Raw genomic sequence first — 26,339 nt, 5'->3', positions numbered from 1 at the left:
AGTGGTACTAAACTACAATTTCAGATGATGTTCTCAATGTGAAATAGCCAATTACATATGAGAGACAGGTAGGATGTAGCAATCTCACCATAGCCTTTTTAGTATAGTTGGACCAGGACACAAAATGACTTTTCACTGATCTCTCTGGGTTGTGTATGTGTTAAGGCTTGGGGTGAGGGTTTTAAAGTGGTCAGGAAATGAGCTCTAGGCAGTAGAGAAACCCTTCAAGCCCGTGATTAGAACATACAATGATATAGAACATACAGTATGTTAGAACATATCTCCTCTAGTCAGACATCCATTTGTTTGCATCCCTCAATCACATTACTGGAGTTCTTTGTTTTACTCTTGTATCTAACCACCCTGTCTGTTTTGCTCCCTTTCGTGTCCTCCTCTCCAGTCTGGATGCTGCTAGCATTGGCTTCGTCATCATCATCGACCGTCGCAGGGACAAATGGAGCTCGGTGAAGGCCTCCTTGGCCAGGATAGCGGTCAGTCATTCCACACTCATGTCCAGACTTCCATGTGTATGAAATCAGTCGCTCATTGAAATAAAGTTCATTCAGGCATCCCCCATGAACTGTAGGGGGTTTTACTATGTGGAGATATTGTATCAGTATATGGTTGCCCTGCAGTGTAGGTATACATTGAAGGTGGCTTTGGGGTCCAGGGGTCCTCTTGTATAGATTATATGTCTTAAGATATTCTTCACTTGTAAATTGTATGTAATGACAGTGACCAGAGAAGCTGTTCAATTATTATAATGAAAGAGAGCACATTTGTTTGTCTCGTAACTTTTTCTGACACAAGAGAGGATGGCTTTCAAATGTGCACTATAATATTTATTAGCAAACTCTCTGAAGGATGACAGGGCTCAATTGTCTTGGTCGTATGACAAAGGACAGTGCTCGTTTATTCAAGCCGTTTGTTTTAAGGAATATGCTTCTTGATCCACCAGGGGGCATTTCCAGGGAACCTGCAGCTGGTCCTGGTGTTGAGGCCCTCGCGGTTTCTCCAAAGAACAATAGCAGATATTGGCATCCGGTTGCACCGGGATGACTTCAAAATGAAGGTACCGGTAAGCATGCTTCAGTGGTTCCATTTCCCTCCATCAGTGCCTAGAAGCATGTGTAGAGGTGACAATTCTCTCATCTACTGTCTCTTATATACACATATACAGTACACGCCCTACCAAGAGCCGTGGTGCATGAGTTCTTTAGATGGTCAAGTGCTGTTCTTGTTTTCAATGAATGTTTAGATCATACTCACTGTACCATTTAGATTAGCCTAGTAGTCCTTTGCTGTGTAATCTGAAGGTTGCTTTGTGACATTGTCCTGTCTTTCTTTTCACTGTGGATGCTGTAGAGCTGTGATTATGGTTCACTGAATGTTGTTTTCTGTCATATCATCTTCAGAATCTGTAGAGCTGTGGCATGCCACATATCCTGTTTTGATGTTATCGAGTTTTGCTCTTTCTCTATCTTGTCAGTTTCTCAGAAATATTTTCAGTAATGTTATGGTTCAATGCTGTGACAAGCTGTGAAAAATATTTCCTTTGCCTGCAACCCTGTGACTATGTCTCTTGATGGTTTTCACGGGCAACTTTTGTACATAGAACAATTACAAGAAGTTGGGACCAGTAGTTTACTACTCATACAAACCGTGTATTATTATCAGAAATCGTATTGATTTAAACTAATGCTATTATCAATTTCAGAATAAAGCAAGGTATAATATATAACATGCCACAGTAGGATGACCATCAATTTTTTTATTTTATTTTTTAAGATTTATTTTTGGGCTTTTTTATGCCTTTATTTGGATAGGACAGTGAAGTTATGACAGGAAGTGAGGCGTAGAAGAGGTGGGGAGAAGATTGGCATCAGGCCAGACTTCAACCTGTGTCCCCTCGGGCAATGTAGCCCGTAAGTGGGAGGCTTTATCGGCTTGCACCACGATGACCATCCATATATGACCTATTTCACCGTTTCTCTCCTTCCTGCTGCCCGCTAGCTCCTCGCCATCTCACCCCCTTAGCTGTCCCCATTAGTGACCACATTCTGAGCTAAGCATGAACACCAGCATGACACAAGATAAAGATAGTGGAGGAAGAGCATCTTTAGCGTGGAACAGAAACGCAATCACAGAGTCATTGAGGAAGCCCTCCAAGGCCATGAGCCTGAGAGCAGCTTGTCACTACTAGGTGCCAAGGATGGGCTGCCTTATCTGCAGAGGGGAGGGGTGGCGTTTCAGGACTAAGGTGAAGGCCTCTGTGTTATGCAGATAAGAATCCCCACCCTTGCTTCTTCCTTCCTCCTAGGCATACGGGCCTTACCTGTCTGATCTAACAGGGATGTAACATCTACAGTACATCTATTTTACATTCCACAACTCCGCCCGCCTTGTTCCAAGTTGTCCTAGACTAGTTAATGTGTAACGTTTGAAGCACTTGGTCTTGTCTGGTGTAGGTGTGTTGCCCTTTGGCCCGTGCTTTTCCATAGTAGGGTGTCACCCAGAATGCTGAGCTGCTTTTATTTTACCTTGCAGTTTCTCTTCAAATCTCCTTTCCTCGTTTTCTGTCAGGCAGGGACTTCAGGGATTTTGTGAAATATGGGCCTGGATCACAAGAGGCATATGACGATCATATGACGATCATTTGACATTATAAATGAAGTTGTAAAACGGGAACCTCGCCTATGAACCTGTTTAGAGAGGTAGTAGATTAATGGAATTTGATATTGGTATTCTCTCTCCCTCCTTAAAGGAGTGGTCAGTGGTAGTTGCGTCATACTGAACTCATGACACTGAACATCTGCATGTTTTTCCATTCTCTTTATATCTACACAAACAGGGCTTGGGTTTTACTATGTCGTAATGGCAGAATGTGCTTGTATGATACCAGTTGAGTTGATGTGGAGTACTAGACTTGAATTCCTAAAGACGTCATCATCTATTCTTCTATTAAGTCAAATGACGATTATCTGTTTTGTGCAAATAAAAAACTTACTCCCACAAGTGAGACACCACTATAATCCTAGAAAGCATCTAAGCATCTCCTTTTTTAGATCTTTCTACTGACACATCTCAGTTCTTCTTCATTTTTGCTCATCTCGTTGGTTTGTGTGAAAATGGTGCAAAATAAAAGAAGGTGGCTTGTCACCCCCTAATTCTTTCATCCGCAGAGTCCAGGTTTGTTTGACATCAGTCCTTTATTTTGGCAGATTGTCATGCTTAACTCTCTGTCTGACCTGCATGGATACGTCGACAAAGGTCAACTGACGTCTGAACTGGGAGGAAATCTTGAGTACTGCCACAGCCAATGGATCCACCACAGGACCGTGAGTCACTCTCTTACGCACTTCTTCCTAAGGGCATTATGATGCAATTATATTTATTGAGTTAGGCCTGCTCAGGTTTATGTCATATTCAAAGATTTTCCTTTGAAATGGCTGTTGTTTCTGAGACTAGGATGAATGAAATGGATATTCAGGTAACTGCCCAATGAGCTCAAAAGTAACAATTGTCTCTTTGTTAGGCCATTGAGAACTTTGCAGTGACGGTGAAAACCACAGCCCAGATGCTGCAGAAGTTTGGCACAGACCTGGCAGAAACAGAACTTCCCAATGATGTGCAATGTACTAAAGATCTCCTGTGTGCCCATACAGAGAAACACGACAAACTCAAGGTAAGAACATACCTGGAGTCATATAGTAGGCACAGAGGCCCGAATGAAACCATATACTGATAATTGCATGTATGTTGTATACAATAAGTTAAATGCTTTGCAAAAAGTTGTACAGTTGCTAAATTACTAACCATTATGTTTTGAATTATGCAATTATGCAAGAAAACAAGTAAATGACGATGACAGGATCTTTTATCTCTCATCAATCATTTAATCCCCACAACGTGTTGGATTATGGATTGTACCCTGGTCAGTGCGACGGACTTCTGAGGCTTTTATAATCATTCCAGATATCAGCCTATATACATCTGCTGTCATTCTATTACTCATTAATAGGATGAGCTCAAGCTGTCCATGAAGCAAGGAACTACCCTGCTATCCTGTATCAAAGAGCAAGCCAGCAAATCGGAAAGCCATAAATTAAATCCAGACGAAACAGATAACCTGACCACTGTGGAAAGGTTTGTGACTAAATCAATTCAACTGAATTAACCATATTAAAGCTGCTGTATAATTAATAGCAAACATGTTGGCATCCTCTACTGTAAATGTGTCTGTTACAGGTTGTTGGCACAGTTGGATGAAACTGAAAATGCCTTTGAGCACTTCTGGTCCAAACATCAGCTCAAACTGGAACAGTGCCTGCAGCTGCGACACTTTGAACAAGACTTCAGAGAAGTATGTGTGATACTCTTCACTTACATTTATTTTTCAAAGCCTCCAATGGCAAAATATTCTATCTGTCTGCTGGCTTTGAGGTTCCTATCTGTGTGTGTTCAAGGTGAAAGTCTTCTTGGACGGCCTGATGCAGGCGTTGGCTGTGCTCTCCGACATCGGGGACTCAGTGGCCCGCGTGGAGCAGCTGCTGAAGGAGCTGAAGACCCTGGAGGACAGGGCTCAGGTCAGCCTTGTCACATGCGCCCGGCACCGTCACGCATCACATCAAGTTTGGGCCTCCTCAGGGGGTGGAGACACGCAAAACAAAAAAGTCATTGATTGAAAGCTTTTTGCTCCGGCCCTGCTGAATTGCACATTATGGGTCAGATACACTGTAATTGGCCATCTGCCACGTTCTCTGACTGAACAGACCATGTTGTGTTAGGAATGAGGTCGTCATGGATGAGTTTCTCTCTATATGTTTTTTTTTACAGGAGTTCTTGGAAAAGGCCCAGCGGCATGCTTCATATGGCGACCAGCTAATCCAGAGCAATCACTATGCCGTGGACTCCATAAGGCCAAAGTGTGTTGAGCTCAGACGCGTCCGTGATGACTACAACAATGAAGCGAAGAAGAAACATGATATCCTGTCCAAATCGCTTGAAATTCACAAGGGCATTGACAAGGTATTGCCATGAAAAACTTAAGAGACTTTTGGTGAAGAATCAAAAAAGTCACATCTGTGGAGAAAAGGTGTGCTAGCTAACCTCATTGCCTCGCAATTGGTACCAGTTCAGCATACTTTAGCATCTTCCTTTCAAATGTTTCCTCAGTCGCATCTTGAAAGGGAATCAATAAAGTGTGTTCACACTCACAGAAGTCACATCACTACACTGTGGAACTTGACCCCTGCGCCTTGGCCCATTTCCCAGTCCTGGTGTCTACTGTTCTGCCCCTCTTCGCACAAGAGAAATCCTACTGTCACTGTTATTAATTGGCACAGAGTCAACCTCAACTTGTTTATTCTCAGACAATAATGCAAATGATTTTAAAACCTGCTTTACACGTCTTTTAGTGTTTTACATCCAGACATAATATGCTTTTTTTTAAATTTGGTGACCCATTTTTGCATTTGCATTTGAATATATTCAAATTCTATGCTGTAACCCAAAGCCACAACCCCATGTGGGAAATGTGACGGTGGGTGGTAAACTTGAACCGCTCCTCCTCACCCTATTTACCTTCCTGTCGGTGTTCTGCTAGTGTTTGCAAGCCAGCCACAGAAGGGGATGCACATCCTGCAGATTTGTTTGCATTAACCTTAACTCTTGCTCAACTTGCTGTGAACATTCCTCATGTAATTATTCTTCAAATTTAGTAGCAGAACTAATGTTGCCTCCAATTCTATTAGAAACAGAGGCAGCAACATTAAACTGCACCTAACAGCTTATACATGACCAGTGTCAGTCCAATTACAGTTTAGCAAATAAGGTCAACGAGTTTAACTGCAAATGTGTGTATGGACTAGTAAGGAAATGAACACATGTGAGCATCTGTGTGTGTGTGTGTGTGTGTGTGTGTACAGGTGAACCAGTGGTGTGAGTCTGGTGTGTACCTGCTGGCCTCTCAGGCTGTGGATAAGTGCCAGTCTCAGGAGGGGGCTGAGGCAGCTCTGCAGGACATCAGACGCTACATGGACACTGCCGAGGAACAGCAACTGAGCGCGCTCAGAGAGCTCTACAACCAGCATGAGCTGATGCTCTCAGACTACATTCGGGTAAAGAAGCCCTTTCCTGAAAAATTGCTCTCTTATCCAAAGACACTACACAAACAACACTCCCACATGAGACTAGACAAGAATACATCAAATCTAAGATTCACAGAAACACAGTAAATATATTATATCAGTATGGACCATTTTTTGGGAATATTCAATCTTAACTTAGCTCTGAATTTTTCTGAAGGGAATGTTTTCTTCTTGTCAGGCCCTCCAGGATTTTGCTAGCTTGCATTTTCACAAATTCATGCAAATTCTGAGGAGAAACCAGTTGTGCAAGATAGTCAGACACATGCCAAGAACTGCACGTACACACCTCACTATAGGCCCCCTGGGCACTGTCATCAATACAGAAAATGCTTCGTGTCATTGCAAAAATAAACTATTGCATCCATTAGTTCATAATAAGCCTATTGTGTTAAAAAAAAGGTTGTTACAATACATGTATAGGATAGTTTACAATCCCTTAAGCAACACCAACGAAATTATAGCCCATGCAAAACAGTCAATTGCACAGTTTATGAATGTGGCCAAGACATAGACTAATAGTTGCAAATATAACAGTGGACTACTCCAGTCTGTCACTGGGTGTGGAGCTTTAAGCTGTAAATAAGTGGTTACACAACCTCAGCGTATAGATATGCCAATAATCTGATTGCTGTGTCACTATCCATAAAGTGTATTTTACACACTTTTTCACTCAGAATTACATTTGCCTGACACAAAACAAAATGAAAGTTACAGTTATGTTCTGAACTTGGTTGTGCCACCTGAACAAATGTCCACCCAGATACACACATGGCCATGCCAGTATTGAAGAGACTGGGTGCTTTGTGACAGGAGTGCAGAGCTGGGGACACCTGTTGAAATGTTGCCAGCCAGCCTTAGGTTTTCACAGATAGGTTTAAAAAACGCTCCCAACTACCTTTGCTATCTTTGGTCTTTGTTATGGCGGAGCTCTCTAAATGGCTCCTTCTCGAGAAACTCTACGCTTTTTTGAATAGAGACATGCAAAGAAGTTATTTTCTTTTTGAGTGGAAAGGCTTATGGACGATTCTCATGCACAGAGAAATACAGTGAGATTTGTAACTGTGCTTAAGCATCATTAAAATGTTTCCTCCTTGGTCTGTTTGGTTCCTGTTCCTCTATCAAGTACAGACAGGCTAAAGGTTATGTGAACTTCAAGAAAACCCACACATCTACTTATAAACGCAGTGAAGCTCCACTACCACATCATTGCGTATTGCACAGTGTTATACTCTAGAATTTTAAAACAGCTCAAAAGTCTACCCTCTGTATGTTGATCTTAAATGTAAGTGTAAAATGTGTTCAGTGTAAATGAGTCACAAATGGTTTTCAGGACATTTGATATTTCTTGATCAGTATGCTGTAGTGTGCATTGACAAAACAACATTGTTGATGTTATGAATTTCTCTCAGTATGTTATATGTTATTAAATATAGGCCACTGGGATCAAAGACGTCCTTTATTTTGAAATTCATTTATTGACTGCAAAAAAGGACTCCTATCAGAAGCTGATATCAGTCACTTAACTCCCACACTCAGAGATGAGGCCACTTGATCAAGTTTTTCCATTGTGTCATGCATGTTCTCAAAGGCTCCTTTCATCTCTCTACATAGGACAATGTGCATAAGGCACTTCAGAGGTTGCAAGATGTCCAGGAGATGTTTGAGAAGAGACACGTCAGCCTTAAAAAGTTGTCAGCCAAACAGACTCGACCTGTGCAGCCGGTAGCTCCACGGCCGGAGTCCTCGCCCAAGCGACCATCACCCAAAACACCCAGGCCAGTAAGCATCGGTGAGTTCCCTTCCCTTCTACTCAGTGGTGTAGTGGTCCCTGGAGAAGTGGGTATACTCTTACTGTTTTTCAAGCAGCCCATACAGCACAGGTTAAACGTCCTGTTTTGAGAAGTGGTGCTGATTGAAAAATAAGTGGGTATACTCCGTATACCTGCGTATACCCTGGACTACACCACCGCTTCTACTCCCTTTAAACAGCACCACACAGCAAACAAAAAATTGGTTAGGAGGAAGCATCCCTGTCAATAATTTCCCTTGGCTGATTTGTTTGTCTAAAATAGTACTTTCCAAAACAACATTGAGAGTGGTTCTAATGTGAGATTTTGTGACAATTTCACCGGCGTCTCATCAGCATGCTTGTGTGTGTGTGTGTGTCCTGTGTCGCCGCCAAATGCATGTGTGTGGTGTTGTGGGTCCTGCTGTGTGATAATAAAACTGACTTTGACTTTTCTACAGCAGCCAATAGGCGGGGTTCAGAAAATCCAAGCGCCACCAAGCAGACCACTGATGCTGACCTGGCAAAGAGGAAGAACATCCGTAAGGGTTCTGCCAAAGGGGGCATAAAGGTCAGTCATGTATGCTTGATCTCAACTTAGGTTTTGATCCCAAGTGAAATGAAGACTTCAGCTTTCCAAAAATGTGAAAATAAGTAACCTTTGGTATATATATATATATATATATATAATGATATTTATATATGGTTACATTTTGGGATAATCTATATGTGAATTAGAGGAAAATCACAATGCATAATATAACACAGCCTAATAGAAACCCTAACCCCATGCAGTACAACATAGTCTAATGTCCACTACCAGGAAGTCTAAGGGGGAATTGTCATTGTTTTGAATTCAGATTGAAGTTATGCATGAGGCAAGCCAGGGAGGCTCCAGCCACTTGCTGGTGCCAAGTGAGACCGAGGAGAGCCTTTCAAACAGACGCAGGTAAGGGCCTCTTGTCTAAATAGTAGCTCATAATTAATGCCTAGACACATAGTGCAAATAGTGTAAACACACTAAGAAATCAAAGTACAGGAATGAACCTAAAAAGGTCCAAGTGCTTGTCGCTCCAGCTGTATCTTATCAGGGTACGAGCACTGTACCTTTACCAATATCATCAGGTACATTTTTGGACATTCTTGTCTGTACCTCTAAAAGAACATTTCTGCACCCCTAGTGATGAAAATGAACCCATTGAAAAGGTACATAAACAGCTGGGGCATCATGACTTTTTGTACCTTCATGAGGCAAAACCATGTCCTTTAATCCAGAGACAAAAACATTTACAATAATTCGCCTACATTTATTTAAATAACTAACAAGTAGTTTACATATCTTAACAAATATAATTTTGTATATATATTCTCACTGATTTTTATTTTTCCAGTGGCATCACTTCTCAAAGTCCTTTACTAAAAGTTCTGTGTAAAAGTTGATATCATCTTTTGTTTGGATAAAGAACACCTTTAAATCATCCACAATGACAGTTCTTTTTGTGTATGGTGCTTTCTGTGCTGCTTGTTAACATCCCCCGCTTGTGGATCATCAGCTTGGCTTCAAGATGACCAACTTTTCATCTGTTTAATCTTATCACTGGACATAAGGCTTGTAGCTGTTTCCTGTAAATCTGTAATATAAGATAGCATTGCTTAAAAAGCAGGAACTGGCCATTTGTTGTGGAAGCCAATGACAGTGACAATGAATAATTCTTCCATATATATATATACAGCCGCGGAAAAAATTAAGAGACCACTTCAAAATTATCAGTTTCTCTGGTTTTCCTATTTATTGGTATGTGTTAAAGTAAAATGTACATTTCTGTTTTATTCTATAACCTACTGGCAACATTCCTACCAAATTTCAAATAAAAATATTGTCATTTAGATCATTTATTTGCAGAAAAATGACAATTGGTCAAAATAGCAAAAATGATGCAGTGTCTTCAGATCTTGAATAATGCAAAGAAAACAAGCTCATATTCATTTTTAAACTACACAATACTAATGCTTACACTTAGGAAGAGTTCAGAAATCAATATTTGGTGGAATAACCTTGATTTAAAATCACAACTTTCATGTGTCTTGGCATGCTCTCCACCAGTCTTTCACATTGCCGTTGGGTGACTTTATGCTACTCCTGGCGCAAGAATTCAAGCAGCTCGGCTGCTTTTCATGGCTTGTGACCATCCATCTTCCTCTTGATCACATTTCAGAGGTTTTTTATGGGATTCAGGTCTCGAAATTGGGCTGGCCATGACAGGGTCCTGATCTGGTGGTACTCCATCCACACCTTTACTGGCCTGGCTGTGTGGCATGGAGCATTGCCCTGCTGGAAAAAACACTTCTCAGAGTTGGGGAACATTGTCAGAGCTAAAGGAAGCAAGTTTTTCTTCCGGGACAACGTTGTACTCTGCCTGGCTGAGGTTTGAAAAAGCGGACTGGAGGTTCTTCTAAGTTCGTCATCTCTGATGAGTCCGATTTCACAGTAGGTGCAAGACTCTCTGGCTTGTAGGCCTCTCCAGGTCTCCGTCTAACCATCAGACGACCATGTGTAGGGCAAAGCTGAAAATTGGACTCATCAGAGAAGACGAACTAGAAGACCCTCCAGTCCGCTTTTTTCAATCCTTATGGTCTTTTACAAACCTCAGCCAGGCAAAGTACAACGTTGTCCCGGAAGAAAAACTTGCTTCCTTTAGCTCTGACAATGTTCCCCAACTCTGAGAAATGTTTTTTCCAGCAGTGCAATGCTCCATGCCACACAGCCAGGCCAGTAAAGGTGTGGATGGAGTACCACCAGATCAGGACCCTGTCATGGCCAGCCCAATTTCGAGACCTGAATCCCATAAAAAACCTCTGAAATGTGATCAAGAGGAAGATGGATGGTCACAAGCCATGAAAAGAAGCCGAGCTGCTTGAATTCTTGCGCCAGGAGTAGCATAAAGTCACCCAACGGCAATGTGAAAGACTGGTGGAGAGCATGCCAAGACACATGAAAGTTGTGATTTTAAATCAAGGTTATTCCACCAAATATTGATTTCTGAACTCTTCCTAAGTGTAAGCATTAGTATTGTGTAGTTTAAAAATGAATATGAGCTTGTTTTCTTTGCATTACTCGAGATCTGAAGACACTGCATCTTTTTTGCTATTTGGACCAATTGTCATTTGTCTGCAAATAAATGATCTAAATGACAATATTTTTATTTGAAATTTGGTAGGAATGTTGCCAGTAGGTTATAGAATAAAACCAAAATGTACATTTTACTTTAACACATACCAATAAATAGTAAAACCAGAGAAACTGATAATTTTGAAGTGGTCTCTTAATTTTTTCCGCGGCTGTATATATATATATATATATATATATATACACACATTCTTTTTAAATATATCTTTGTAGACCTAGATTGGACAGGTAGGAAGGTCAGCTAGTTCATGATAATGTTGCACTCAGGGCCAGAGTTTGCCTTTCCTGCCGATGGGGGCAAATTATTTTCTCTACATGATTTTCTCTGTGAACATAATGAACACATCTGCAACCAACATTATATGGCACTAACATTTTTAAACATAACGTTAATATATGGTCTTACGGGAAAAAAGGCTACTGGGTGCAACGTTATCATATCAATACGTTCTTTGTTAATCCTCACCAGTTCTCCCGTTTATTATGTATCACTCTACTGACACCATTAACATCACTAGAGTATTCGTAATGTGTCATGTTCAAAGCATTTTTGTGAGCAATGTTCAGAACATTGATTCTCTACCCAATTTAAATTTGATTTGTGTTATTTCTAGGAAATGCGATTAAGTATATTTAGCTCAAGATATCACAGAGAAAATTGAAGTTTCTAAAAAATTATTCTAGTATGTCATGAGTTTGAAGTATATTTGTCTTGATTTACACATTAAAACGGTGGGTGTGGTATTCAGAAGAGAAATTACAAAAAAAGAAATAATACTTTTCAAAAGCTTACGGTTAGCACCAGCTCTTGACGTGATTGCACCAATGAGGAAACAGACTTGCTTTCATTTCATGAAAATAGCCGTGAAATGTTGAGCAGGTCTAGATAAACAATGCACTTTACCCCCCACAAGTAATTTTCGGTTCTGTGGAGTGTGAATGCTAATGGTAATTTGACACCTTGAGTTGTTTTGGGTGACTGGCTGCCAGTCAGCCTCAGAGCCAAGGCAGTGAATGGGCCGTGAATCCAGGGTGTCATCACTTTGGAGGCCTGGTTAGAGTAGACTGCTGGACAATGAAGCCGTGACTCATCTCCTCTTAGAATGTACTACAAAACCATTTGAGCCAAAGCAAAAGACTTACACCCGGCTCTCAGACTATTTTCAGCCTGTGTGACACTAGCTTATGCCAATGCTGCAGTCAGCAAAACCAAACTGGAAAAAACATCAAATCATTAGGCGTGGCATTCTGCCATAAACTAGTAAGAACAATTAATAATTCACCGATATTTACGAGCTGATTAGTTAAACAAGGTACCTTTGAACTGGCAACCACAAAATGAATGCTCTGTGAAGGCAGGGAGCATCTCAGCTCAGTTTTAGCATCTCTGCGCCATAGAAAACGTTGATAATCTTTAAAAACATCAGGGCATTTACAGCCATAGAAGGAAACAATCCAAGTATTGTGTTCATTTACACAATGAAAATGTGCACGTGTATATGATCAAGAGTTTTTTCTCAAGTTAACAAATGTCGGTCCTAATTACAACCTAACGTTTTCCAGGCCCTTGCGGCAACCTTCGGAGAGGGTAAATGCTGTGATGCTGGCAAATTCTAACAGTGTCCATGTGGTATTATTTAGAGTGCAGGATGTGGGCTATAAGGAATTGTGTGATGTCTTGGAAAATGCCAGTGGCAGGAAACGTCTGCAGTTAGTTTTGGGCTCAGCATTCAGAATAGCATGGGGGGTCGTGGGGATTTTGTGCACTACTGTAAAGATAAAATAAGGCAACGTTTTCTTACGATCAATCTGTTTAATTCAGAATGATGGCATAGAAACCTGAAGATAAACACAAATCTATGAGGTACGTCTCAAAATGACTTCCCTTTCGAGGATTACAGTCATCACACCCATTCAATGGTCTTGATCTAAGCCACAACTACAGAGGGTTTCAAAATCACCTGGTCAAGTTTCCATGACGCCCAAAGGCAGCAATGGTGAACACATAACTTAAGTACATAGCTTTAGCCTCTGGTTCTTTGGGGAAATAACAGCAGACAATAAAAAGAATAACACATTAAAAGACTATATCTTCTCCCATAGTAAGTACACTATGAAAAAGCCGCCTTACAAGGGTAGGTGTTCATATAGTAAGGTTTACAGAGGAGCATGACTTTAACTGCAGTGCAGTACAATTTCCCCATTATCCCAGAGGAAATGCCTTTGACCTTTGGGTCAGTGGCCATCTTCCAGAGGTGCCGGACATCGGCCACGTGTCCATGTGAGGTGATCATCTTTTCATAGATGCAGGGATGATAGGGGGCCTTTCCCTCCCCTGAAAAGTAAACATGTTCCTGGGCTGACACCCCCATGGATTTGGCACAGATTCCCATGAACACGTCGTCGATGTAAAGTGTGGCATTCAGCGACAGAGAGGCCTGGTAAATTTTGGCGGCCACATCTCCCGACACCACGTAGCCAGCCCCGGCAGTGTAGTCTGGGTAGGAAGGCCACTGGTACATCTCGTAAGGCATGTAGTATTTGCTGTCTTTCCGGCGAATGGGTGGGGCACCACGGTGAACATGGCCTGCCCAAAAGTCCTGTACACCATTCTCCTTTAAGCCCTGAAGATAGCGCACCAGGTTGGGCATGTGGATGAAGATGTCATCATCTGCTGACATGAGGAAGCTGGCGTGAGCACAGTTGGCGTGTGCCCAGCGGAACTGCAGTAGGAGCTTGACTGTTAGATTGTGAAAAGTGTCCTCAAAGTCCTGTTGCACGAGGTCTTTGTACATCAGGTCTTCCCTACGGAGCTCCTGTTGGATACTGGCCTTTTGGTGGGGGTGCGGATGGACCCCGAGGGCAAACACCATCCTCACAGTCACCCCTAGTTCCTCCTGTATGTAGCTCTCATTACCCCATGTGGAGCGAATGGCCTGTCTCCTCTCCACATTCTCTGGGGAGGACTTGACAAAGAGCAGCAGCAGTACATCCTTCCCATTGCACTTCTCGTTGTGGTTGAGCAGATATGGAAAACTGCAGAAACTCTCAGCTTCTTCTGGACTAACACTGAAACTCTTGTTGATGAAGTCGTAGCTGTTAACCAGGTAGCGGTACGAGTAGGACTTCATGTGTCTCACCACGTGGTGGTCCAGCTGCTCCCAGCACAACGTCAGCATAGACAGGACAAAGCACATGGAGATAAGTTGGAGACACTGACATTTTCGGATCCTCCTAAAGTTCATAAACATTCTGCAATCCTTCTGGTCCCGTCAGCTCTTTCGTCAAGTCCAGTGCGGTGCCTTAGATGAGTCACAGAAGCCACTCCGTCCGTTACTGCAAACTATGACTTGTGTCCCATGTTCCATCCTATCCACACCACTGGGGACGTGCTCCTCAAAGAGAGAGCTCTTCTCTCCCCAGTCTACTCTGATGTTGCGTCACCAGCAATTCTGTGTGGCCTTGACTGCAGGTTCTCTCTCCACATTGTCCATCATGCCTCTGTAAAAAAACACAAGTGATTGCACTTTAGTCGTCACAGAACTTAAAAAGGCATATAAAAACACAAACCAGTTCATGAATGCAAATTTGCCTTAAAACACAATGTTGCATGGGCTGCTGAGTGATGCTTCCCAGTAAATAACGGTTGGTGCTGCGCCCACATACATAGTGCACATTTAATTTTTCATGTAACAGAAACCTAAAGCTGAAAAAAGCATATGTGCCTTTTCATTCTGTTGAATGAAGAAGTTGTTCCCATAAAACCAGGAAACAACACTCTCAACAGGTTCCTTTGAAATGCCATACCTGTTGAAAGTGTTGTTTCCTGGTTTCATAGGCCAACGTTTGGGCCTTCTATTGCAATATTTTTTTGTGGCAGGAAAAAAAGGGCCGTCACTCCAGAGAAACGAGAATGTTAAAGGATTACTTTAAAGGCACCCAGTGCAACTTTATAGGCTTGCCACTCGAAAAATAAACATTCAATTTCTAGTCTTTTCTACAGGTAGTAAGTTTCAATAACTCCATACCATTACATATCGACATTCAAGGAGCAAAGATGAGACATCGTTGTGGGGTGAGAACTGATAGAAAATCGTAAACAACAACAATCGCTGGTGGGGAGAGGCAATTTTCCATTGACTGGAATCCTGCTTTATTTATTGGTGGCACCAATAAATAAAGATTTGGGGGAAAAATGGCGGCGATTGTTGTTGTTTACGATTTTCTATCAGTTCTCACCACACAACGACGTCTCATCTTTGCTCCTTGAATGTCGATATGTTATGGTATGGAGTTATTGAAACTTACTAAGTGTAAAAAAGACTATAAATTGAATGTTTATTTTTAAGCCTCGAAACAGGTTTTGTGCTTCTGATTCACATCTTTCATATCATTCCGCAAGTAGTCCGTTAATGGGCTGCTACGTAACACCTGAAACTTTAAAGTTCTATTTGCTTGAAGAACTATTTTTTTTCTTAGCGGAAATCGGCAACACAATTATTGAAAATAGGTATTTTGGAGGAATGTCTTCAGTCGTTTTGGCAAGTAATCGTTTTGGAAAGCAAACGTATAATTAGCGGGAAAAGGTATTGTCTGGCAGACATTATCCAAAAATAAATCCCTTCAGAAGGAAACAAGTCCTGTTCGTCCCGTCGGGATTTCTTTTTGGATACTGACCGCCGGACAATACATTATTCCCTACATAAAGTTGTACTAGTAGTGACACTAATACGAGACAACCAAAAATGCTGAATTAAATCTGAGATTCATTAATTTGCCTAATTTAACACAATGCAAATCACCACCCCTTCACAAATATACGATCCATCTCAGTAATTAGATATTGCACCAGCTCCAGTAGTTATATTTTCAATAGTTTGAAACATCCTCCCAAGGTGCCAGTCAGCAGCAGTTGGAGTCTTCAAAGGACCAGGGAGCTTTTTAGCATCTACTTTAAATTGGCTTGCGAAATTGAGCAAAACATACCAACTGTGATAAGTAAACAAACTAGATTGAAATAAATGTGATTCATTTACATTTTCTACCCATTGACAGTGAGGACGCTGTGAAACTTTGAGCGCAAAGCTCGCACTCTCGCTTTAAAGATAACTCGTTTGTTGTTTGTTTAGACCACATAATGTAAGTTAGCAAAAACACGGCTAGCTAATGTTAGCTAGCTGATAAACCCCAAATCAAACTAATGTACATTGCGGATGGAAGACTACCTTTATCGAAAGGCTAATGTTTCACCCTTGCAGTAGTATTTAAGGTAGGCCCCTTGTAGAAAAAAACAAGCTAATTGAGTTTGACATGCCAGTCCTTTCAAGTGTATGAGTGGTATTACTAGCTGATTTAATGTCAGCTACCAATAGCTACCCGGCCTGATGATTAGCTGGCTAGGTTAGCTATCAAAGTTAATGTAGCTTTCTTAAGGTAAGCTAGATTCTACAGGTTTGTAAGTATTGATACCTACCATTAAAGTAAAACAGCTGAGAACTGCACCAACTCCACATAAGACAATAAGCACGTGATGGCTTAATTAAATGTATTTAAACCTACCTTGTTCTTTTAAAAATCGCAGATATTCTTGAATTATGGAAATACCACTAAGCTAGTGGTTAGGATGTGATTGATTAAAAAACAAAGATGCCTAGGACACATTTGACCCTCAGTCAAACCCCGCCAAACCCCGCCTTTTTAGATTCTCCAATCCCAGATAGAGTTCTATCGAAAGCGTTCCGTTTCCCTTGCCTGTTGGTTGGTCTTCAATCTGCTGACTGGAAATGAATGAAGTGGCCATGTTTTTTTTTTTTTTTTTTTTTACCAGAAATGCTTAATGGGGAATATTAGTAATTAGGGATGGGCGAACAATGCCTTGTGAAGCTGTAGAGGCTTCTTTTTGATGGTGCCGAAACAAAATCCGAAGTTTTCGAAGCATCAACGACAGACAGCACAGTGACATCTAGTGGCTAGAAATTATATCAATGGCAGCCATGAATTCGAGACTGCGGAGAAAGAATGCAAACAATGCTTCGTTGTTTTCCTTTTCAATGTATACTTAAAGCCTAAGAACACTAACGTTATTTGTGTTTATTTTGATCATTTTCTGATAATCATTGTAAAATCGTTAAATTGCTGAAATAAATGTTCACGTTGCTATATGTCGTTACAATTAAATAATGGTTAAATGTGTGGTCTTAAATTTCTAATTAGCTGCCATGACAGCAAAAACATGGGCAGTCAAAGTTACAATCGATAGGACTACTTGTAATGACACATGAAATGACTATAATTAGCTACACTTACTCTTGTGACAACTCCTGTGACTGGAAGGGCTATAACCATAATGTAGTTTATGTGACAAGTCTTTGCTGTGAAGCAAGGTGAAAAAAAGACATCAGTTCATCATCAATGTTTAAGGAATAATTGTAATAACAAGCTTTCTCTTATTTTATTTATACTATATTACTATACAAAACGTATTTTTGGCATATGAATTTAGCTGTAACAAGTTGTGTGCATTCCTGACACTCCAAGTCTAGAGATGTGGTTAATTGACTCAGGTAGCCTGGCCCTGGCCCAGGTCTGCAGGCCTCACACATTATCTGGGCCACAGCTCTAACATAGGGCTAGTCACTTGATACACTATCGTTACGGCCAAGGTACATTACAGTTATCTGTCTTTGAAAAGCCTGTAAAGGCTCAAGTTTGTTGTTGCCTACAGACTGATTATTGGCACAGGTTTGAGTGATGTTATCTACCTGTTCCCTCCATTATTGGGCACCGGGATGCGTAGCCTGTGGAAGTGTAAGTGTGATCTGATCTGTAATTCTCCCTAGAAGCTCTAGACCAAATAAGGGACCAGTAATACGTTTGTGTGGGACAATGTGGGACATATTATTAAAACTGAGAGTGTATTTGCATTCTGACTCTAGTCGATTAAACAGCACACCAGTTAGGCCATATAAGATACAGACTACAACCTTGGGTTTATGATAAATATGATGAGCTTAGTGCCGATTGTCAAGGCACCCTCATTTTGCAGTGTGACAAATAGACATTGTTATTGATAGACATCCAACATGCATTGGCCATTATAGGCCAGTAAATGGCAACTGTCCTTAAGCAAAGCACAAGGCCATGATGTCACCTGGTAAATTTTACTTTTGGGGGAATTCCAAGAACATGGTTTTGTTACAAGTATGGGTAAGTTAACTCAGAGCATGTGGTTAACTTCCCAATGTTTTCTGTGAACCACCATGTATATTTGTAGTCTGTGCAGTACATGACATAAGGCCTTATGTGTACCTGTAGATATGCATGTACAGCCATGTTGAGTGTGCGCTCATAGAACCTGGGTTGTGAGACACACAGTCCTGTATGGGACTCAAACCTGCACCCTCAGAAATGGGTGTGTTAGCAAGGAGGTTAAAACCCCTGGGTGTCCACTGGCCACATTACACTCACAGTGTATTGTACGTGTTCAGATTCAGTGAGACAGAGTTGTCTTGGATTATTTGCACAAAGCAGTGGGCACTTTGCATACAAACACGCCTTTAGAGCCGGCTTTGAGTACATATGCACTAAAGAAGGTCCATTGCATATGAAGTATGAAATAGCTTAAAATTCATAATACCTATAAGTTGGTATTCAGTGCACTAATGGCTTGCTAGAATGACTGCAGTCAACACAGAGTGGAAAGGTGTGCTGCATTAACTTGAGTTAAAGTTGTTTCCTGTGTTGATGTCTGCTTAAAACGCTTCATTCCCACAACATCCACAAATGGCATTCTTTCAAAGCTGACTCCACATCAGCTGTGTTTATTCTTTAAAGTAGCCTGACCAGTATTTCTTGAGGTTTAAAGTGTACGTGAAGTAAATGAAGTGTACATAGTAGATAATTGACCTTGCTACCTAAGTGTTTTAAGGTTGTGAAACCATGTTTTGCAGAGTGATTGCAGTTGCAATTTCCGCTGTGACTATGTGTGATGTGCTTATGAGTCAGACTGACTGAAAAAACAGGGGCATTCTCATGTGAATGCTCAATAGGAGGGTCTACAATTGTCTGTTGAACAACGTACATTCAAGTTTAGTTTAATCTATTTTTTCTTTTGCAACTAAAGCAGATACGTTTTTTCAAATCTATCAGAACATAGCAGACTACTGAACTGTTGATGTGGCCTGTCATAGGGTGGGGGGTAACTTTAAAAAAAATGAGCCTATGTGAGGCAGTTGTTGAATGCAACTGCCAACCCAGCGTTAAGTTCAATAATGGAGGGCTTTAAGCAACTGTCCAGATAGAAGTGCTGAGAGCTGTACTAAACATTCATTGGGACAAAAAAGAACCGTTACAACAGCAAGTTTGCGTAAATCCATTGCTCACAACAAAGAGGCCCTCAAACCTCGCTTCAGTTCATCCCGTGTCAATACAGAGAGGGTGGATAATCTGTTTCTGAGGTCTCACAGGAACATGTTAGTTCAGAAGAACTGGAACACAATCTAGCGGTCAAAAGTGCATAAATGGATATTATGCATGGAGAGCCTGTTTACTGCTAAAATATTTATGCCACTGAAATATTCCATTGTGGCGTCCATTTTCAGGGGCTGTGGTTCTCATGAACTTTGAAGTTAAACTGATGATCACCATGCAAATCATCAAAAACAACCCCTGGGAACAGTAATCAGTCTTGTGAGGAATATTTCAAACCTGAGGACACATCAGCACAGAGATAACACTTCCCTACTCCATGCAAATTGCCTGCTATTTCCTCACAGTAAAATGTTAAAGTAGAATTGGAAGATTGGTATTTTGATCCATTTTACTCGATTAGTAGCCAGTCATTTGTTCCAATCAAGGAGATGTTTTCAAACTACAACTGAGGGGGTGACTTAAAGTGCAGCACTAGTTTGTGATCAGTGCTGTTTTTAAAGTTGTCAGTGTCTTTATATCATTAGCAAAGAATGATCCGAAGCTCCAATGGTTTCCTCTACAATCACTGATTACAATTAAGTAATAGGAGATGTGTTTAAAAATAGCAGCCCTTAAGTATTTCTCTTCAACTTGGCAGTGAAATGTCAGTTCTGCTTTACCATCTCCATGGTAACAGTATGTAAATCTGGTACATTAGTCATTACAAGAACAGCAGTCACACAGCTTCAACTGTTATTTGACAGTGAAGGTATAAATCTAGGAATCCCGTTCACCCCTGCTCTAATCATCTTCATCAGGTTATTATCAGTAGTAAGGAGCACACAGCCCACCGCACCCCACTGCTCACATATAAAAATAGATACAAAAATATGGCTGCCCCTAAATGAGTGTTACATTTTCAACCACCAGAAGTTAAACATTGCTAAGAGAGTTCATAGATTGTAATCATAGAGTGAAATGTATATCTTAGTTATGTTATATATTTCAAGCTCAAAGAAAAAAACGCCTACTTGAGTAGATTTAGAGCAAGTTGTAGTTAACACCTCTCTGGCACATTTTCTTTGCTCTTACATTACCATTAGCTTGTGATCATCCAACAGACAGAAACTACATTCAGCAAAGTGTTCTCAGCTCTGTTCTATTCTCCCATTGAAAGGAAGTAAGTATTTCTTCCATGGCTTTTTATTGCCTTGTTTTTCCTCTCGATCAGCCACTCAGCTGAAAGTGAACACCTCTGTCATGTGTGCGCCTTCCCTTAATATGTGTGCGAACAAAACCCTCTCACATATCACTTACCAGCTAAACAGAGTTTCCCTCCATGTTTTGAAGAAAAAAGCTCCTCTCCGGCTCGCCTCTTGTGCTTTCTTTCGCTCCTCTCAATCTGTCTGTTTCTTTTGCTCTGTAACTCCTGTCCGGAAGCCGTGTGTGCTGTGTCTTTTGCCGTGGCTACTGGCTTCTAGCGGCCCTGCCAGTAGTTTCCTACGCTCTGAACGAGTGGCTGTTGTCTGTGCCGAGAGACTCTCTGAGAGGGTGGGGTAAGGGGTGGAAGCATGGGAGTAGTTCTTTGAGCTGGGTGGTAGGGTCAGCCCCTTTTCCAGCTCAGCTTGCCTGCCTGCCTGCCTGCCTGCCTGCTGAACTCAGCCCTGAGCCACACTCTGAGTTATTATCACATCATTGAAAGTAAGAGCAGGGGCCAAAGGAATTGTGGTTGGATGGAGCAGCCCAGTCCCCAGCCAGTACTTGGAAATTTGTGTCATCTGAATCGCATAAGTGGCTGCCACCACAACACAATAAAAATAATTCCTCTCCTCCAGGGCCCATATTAGGAGAGGAAATGTAGCAAAAACCCTGGGAAGAATATGGTCCACACAAAATGCTGTGCTACTATATCGATAGTAGGCTATGCTGTGAGCTTTTATACGAGGTTGTATCTGTTTTCCTGCCAGCTGCAACTTGAAGATAGTGTGAAAAATCAGGTTGGCTTTTTGGCAAAGCTAAACTCTGTGTGTCTGATAGCAATTTTGTAGCAAAAAACAATTTACAGACAGCACAAGCAACAAAAGGCCAGATTCTGCTGTGGGTGTTATGAGGTTGGTGTGGCTGTGGACTCTGTGTGCTTCTGCAACAGAAAGGAGGTATCTCAGTAAGTCCCGTTGGCCTGGCACAGAGTAACCTGTACACTAGCAGACACACACCTACCGCACTCACAGTGGTGAAACTTTATTGAACAATAAAATGTGGCTGTCCACCAAAAAGTACTCAGCAGACCGACGGACTCGTGATGGCACATAAAAACCAAGACCTCAGAACTCATACAAATGTGCACATTAAAGGGACCATTAAAGACTGGAAATGTTAGCTTTTCTCCAGCTCTTTGTTTTATGGCCATTCCTTCCCTTTCATTTTGTCTCCTGCACCCCCCCCACTCCCCTCCCCACAACACACCCACCCTGCAAATGGATTTACTTTCTGCCACCACATCACATAGAACACTTGTATTTAGTAAGACATGCTGCCAATTTCTCCAATTAAAGTGTTTTCCTACCTCACTGTGATGAGACCCTTCTGGGAACACGGAGCTGAGCACTTCGACATCAGACGCCTGCTACCATCTCCATTAACGTTTATATTAATGAGCACTTAGATATCAGATGCTGGCTCCGGTCGCCATTATCAGTTAAATGAATCAACCAGCACTGACAAACTTCCATTTTAACCATGCTACCGCCCTGTATTGATGGGTCTTTATGTCTCTCTCCCCAGGCACATTATGACTGAGCTGATGGAAACAGAGAGGCTGTATGTGGATGAGCTGCAGAGCATCATTGAGGTACATTTGTTTCTTTAATTGGCTGTCTCATGACAATAGGCATGCTGTCTGTCCAACAAGAAACCTGAAACCATGGCGATGGCTAGAGAAAGTCTGACTTAAACATATACACTAATGCAATACGACATATTCTTCATAAACCTTTTGACAAAATATGTACTATGTATAATTTATTTAATTTCTATATAGAGTGAGTGCTATGTGCACTTTGTTCAGATTATATTTGGGGGCCAATTCTCTTAGATTACCAGTACTGGATCATTTGACCCTGCCATGCATCTACAACGTGTTCGCAAGCCAGAACCATTTTTATTTAGTTTGTGGAAGTAACATACGAATGTAATAGACTCACCAATGTTTGTTTTAATGGTCATTATTACTTAGCAGGTAAAAGGATCATGTTGGCTCGTGATTATGTTCCAGATGTTTGATAGGGTTATAGATGTTACTTCAGTTGTGCTGACGACAGTCTTTCTGCATGTGTTTGTGCATGGACCCGTTGCTCCCCACATTGTTGTGTAAATGACTGTGTCCTATCCCTCTAGGGCTATGCAGCGGAGCTGGACAACTCTGAGCTCTCTCATCTAATCCCTCCAGCCCTGGAGAACAAAAAAGAAGTCCTCTTTGGAAACCTGCCTGAGATCTATGAGTTCCACAATCGGTAAGAAATGCACATTTTTTTTCCTCCCAGCGTCTCTTTCTTTCTCCATTTGTGTGTCGGTTATTTTCTCTTACTCTCCAGGGTTATGGTGCATTTGAATTGCACTATTCTCCACCCACTCACTAGCCCCCACCCACCTACTGCCCAGCCCCCAGCCCTCAGGCCCCTGCCCAACCCCCACCTTCCCACTTCCCTCCTACGCTGCTCTGGTAACCACTCTCAGAGCCACACTTCCTACATTCCTGCCATGGTTTCCCCCTGCTCAACAATCCCCTGCTACAACTGCTCTCGTTATTTCTCTCTCAGCTGCAAATTTTTCTTTGGTCATGAGATTTTTTGTGCAATATATATATATAGTATACAGTATATATGTATATATTTGTTTTATATTTATGTTTATTTCACTTTTGTTTAGCTCACAAAGACATTTTCAAAGGGTATTTTCCTGTGTTTTTCTTCATTTTGTGCGAGTGTGTGTGTGTGCCTGTGTGAGTGGAGGCATGCAGTGCCTCTGGGACAGGGTCCCAAATTGTTCACCTTGCCTCGGGGTGTGCCTCCCTGCCCCCTGCGATATCTCACCCCTGGGTTGGATCGTGTTACAGGGAGGGTGAAAGAGGCCAGAACAAAGGGGCCATGGCAACTGCCTTGGATCTCTCTTCCCCACCAACACATATATTATATACAGCACCTGTTCCAACAGTGTGGGTGCAGCCTCTCTTATCTGTCAGCTTATGGCTTAACAACCTAGCCTTGCCTCACTAGCGACAAAACAGTTGCTGTCACTCTCTATATGGACTGAATGATGCATCCAACGATATGATCAACTGTGTTGTGATGTGAAGTGCTGTTTTGGTAACCAGACAGTGCTGATGCTATCGTATGACAAGAGACCCATGCACAAAACGTTATCTGATTCTGTTACATATCACACAAGAGTGACATAGTTCAGTTTAAGAATGCAGTTCTACTGCAACCATACCCATTCCGTCCAACAGTAAACCCCTTGTGTCTTTCTATACGTGCATATCCTCTTCCTCTGTTGCTGTTCTCTATGAAGGAATTTAATACACAAAATGTTTACTTGACCACAGCCATTGTCCACACAAATGTATGAATCAGCATTTTCCGGTATCCAGGATGTGCTGTTGTGTGTAATTTTCTCTCCAGAACCTTCCTGAAAGAGCTAGAAAACTGCTGTGAGAAGCCGGAGCTGGTGGGAATTTGCTTTTTGAAAAGGGTGTGTGGCATCAGGTTGTATACACTTTTTGAAAATTGAGTGGCACTTGAATGTTTCTTTTGGAGTGGCTGAACCCCGGTTTCTTTTCACAGAAGGAAGAGCTGCAGATCTATGAGAAGTACTGCCAGAACAAGCCACGCTCTGAAGCCCTCTGGAGACAGTGTGGAGACAGTCTTTTCTTCCAGGTCTCACTCGTGCTTTTCTCTGCCTTCATCTGCCTTTACACTTGCCTCTTCTCTACCGCTGTTGTCTCAGTGTTGTCTCTCGCTTTCTCTTTCCATGTTATCTCATTTTGAAGTTATATGCATGGGTGTGTGAATGATTGAGAAAACTTTTCCTTAATGACAAACATTTCCTGAAACATCCACAGAAAAGTAGCACACACCTGATTTATTTCCACTGAAATCTCACTGCAGGAATGCCAAAAGAGACTGGATCACAAGCTGTCACTGGATGCATACCTACTGAAGCCAGTTCAGAGGATCACAAAATACCAATTAATGCTAAAGGCAAGTTCTTTACCACTGAATGCCGAAGGTTATTGTTTGTGCATTCTTCTCAAAGTGCTCTTTGTCATTTCATTTAAACAACATGTCATCATATTCAGAACAGTACACTGCAGGAAAGGCACAAAGCAAAGCTAAGCAATATGCTAAATGCTTATGCTAATCCCAGCAGGAACAGGGCACACCAAAACATCTATTTTTAGGGCACCTGTTGATCAGTTTTTATGATCTATATGCATTGTTCAGCTTTATTTAGCTATAGTAATAGTTTAGGCATGTAGCTGATGTTTTTGTCCAAAGCTTTATTAACATTTACTTTGAAAACTTTACATGGGAAGAAACCTTGAGCAGCTCATAAGGGGGACCCATCTACTTGGGGCCGGCTCGGTAGAGAGATATGATGGGGGGCTGAGAAGAAGATAAGCAGTAGCAGCTGGTGGTAAATTTCACTGACGAGGCAGAGTACACAACTATGCAACATGCACGCACACACATGCACAATCTAGTTGTAGCAAGTGCATCCCACTGCAGGACCAACATGAGTGAATGCTCAATCAGCTGACCTATGGAAATTGGCCATATGATTGGCTGAAATTGAATTTTTGAATCAAGCCGTTTCAGGAAAGTGACAAAAACCCACAAATAAATGCAGGGATGTTCGCAAATGGTGAGCAGTTTGCAAATGCCTGTTCATAAGTCTGTAAACAAAAGTAACAGCATTTACATTTGCGATTCGTGTGACATTTATTTGTGAATCAAGTGAAATATATTTGTGAATCACAAAATACATTTGTGAATAGCGTGACATTTATTTGTGGATTTTGAAACTATTTGAACTCCATGATTCATCAGTTACTTGTAGTTGTACTTGAGACTTGAAATCAAAGCATTATTACTCTAGGACGGTTCTGCTTTGTCAAACGAAATAAATTGCCAGTGAAATAGATGTCCTGGCGCTACCTGCTTCAGTATGTAGGTGTATCATAAGCAGAGCAGACATTGTACATAGCAGTTTGGTGGAGAACTGGCACCAGCATCCCATAGTGAGAGAAAGAGACAAAGTAGGTGGACAGAGCGTATATACAGTACTGTGCAAAAGTTTTAGGCAGGTGTGAAAAAATGCTATGAACTAAGAATGCTTTGAAAAATGTTAACAATAAATGTTTATTTTTTATCCATTTACATGGTAAGACTGAGCACAGCAACAAGACACAACGTAGTTATACTGCATCAGCAGGGTCTCTCCCAGACAAAGATTTCAAAGCAGACAGGGGTTTCAAAATGTGCAGTTCCAGCTCTTTTGAAGAAGACGTTGAGGATCGTAGACGCAGTGTTCAGCCAAGGAAACTTAATGCAGCTGATGAAAAACACATCAAGCTTATTTACCTTCGAAATCGGAAGATTTCAAGCAGTGGCATCAGCTCAGAACTGGCAGAAACCAGTGGTACCCAGGTACAGACATTTACTGTCCGGGGAAGTCTGGCCAGAAGTGGTCTTCATGGAAGAGTTGCAGCCAAAAAGCTCTACCCCGACAAGGAAACAAGGCCAAGTGA

The 26,339-nt window shown here is 41.6% G+C and overlaps 2 protein-coding genes across 2 annotated transcripts in view; one reads left to right on the top strand and one right to left on the bottom strand.

The window, feature by feature from the left end:
* Positions 1-26,339, top strand: part of mcf2l2 (MCF.2 cell line derived transforming sequence-like 2) — a 53,665-nt gene that overhangs the window by 8,184 nt on the left and 19,142 nt on the right. The window contains exons 4-20 of the mRNA XM_080833312.1: positions 401-491; positions 959-1,078; positions 3,222-3,338; positions 3,536-3,685; positions 4,022-4,146; positions 4,249-4,363; positions 4,467-4,586; positions 4,837-5,028; positions 5,928-6,119; positions 7,761-7,938; positions 8,397-8,506; positions 8,796-8,884; positions 22,316-22,382; positions 22,928-23,043; positions 24,211-24,280; positions 24,373-24,465; positions 24,697-24,789. Coding sequence (XP_080689438.1) covers positions 401-491; positions 959-1,078; positions 3,222-3,338; positions 3,536-3,685; positions 4,022-4,146; positions 4,249-4,363; positions 4,467-4,586; positions 4,837-5,028; positions 5,928-6,119; positions 7,761-7,938; positions 8,397-8,506; positions 8,796-8,884; positions 22,316-22,382; positions 22,928-23,043; positions 24,211-24,280; positions 24,373-24,465; positions 24,697-24,789 — 2,038 coding nt within the window. The remainder of the gene's footprint in view (positions 1-400; positions 492-958; positions 1,079-3,221; positions 3,339-3,535; positions 3,686-4,021; positions 4,147-4,248; positions 4,364-4,466; positions 4,587-4,836; positions 5,029-5,927; positions 6,120-7,760; positions 7,939-8,396; positions 8,507-8,795; positions 8,885-22,315; positions 22,383-22,927; positions 23,044-24,210; positions 24,281-24,372; positions 24,466-24,696; positions 24,790-26,339) is intronic.
* Positions 12,938-21,045, bottom strand: b3gnt5a (UDP-GlcNAc:betaGal beta-1,3-N-acetylglucosaminyltransferase 5a). Its single transcript, XM_080833311.1, has 2 exons — positions 20,849-21,045; positions 12,938-14,623 (listed from the first exon to the last, which is right to left on the bottom strand). Exon 2 carries the CDS (start codon positions 14,371-14,373, stop codon positions 13,234-13,236), a length of 1,140 nt encoding a protein of 379 aa, XP_080689437.1. The 5' UTR covers positions 14,374-14,623; positions 20,849-21,045; the 3' UTR covers positions 12,938-13,233.

The sequence above is a fragment of the Sprattus sprattus genome, assembly GCF_963457725.1.
Source record: "Sprattus sprattus genome assembly, chromosome: 2".
Lineage (NCBI taxonomy): Eukaryota > Metazoa > Chordata > Actinopteri > Clupeiformes > Clupeidae > Sprattus > Sprattus sprattus.
Note: the sequence above shows the minus strand (reverse complement) of the source record. Positions and strands in the feature narration are given on the sequence as shown.

Bases quoted from the DNA above. Each gene is read 5' to 3' on its own strand.
- b3gnt5a (XM_080833311.1), bottom strand. From the start codon at position 14,373: ATGTTTATGAACTTTAGGAGGATCCGAAAATGTCAGTGTCTCCAACTT.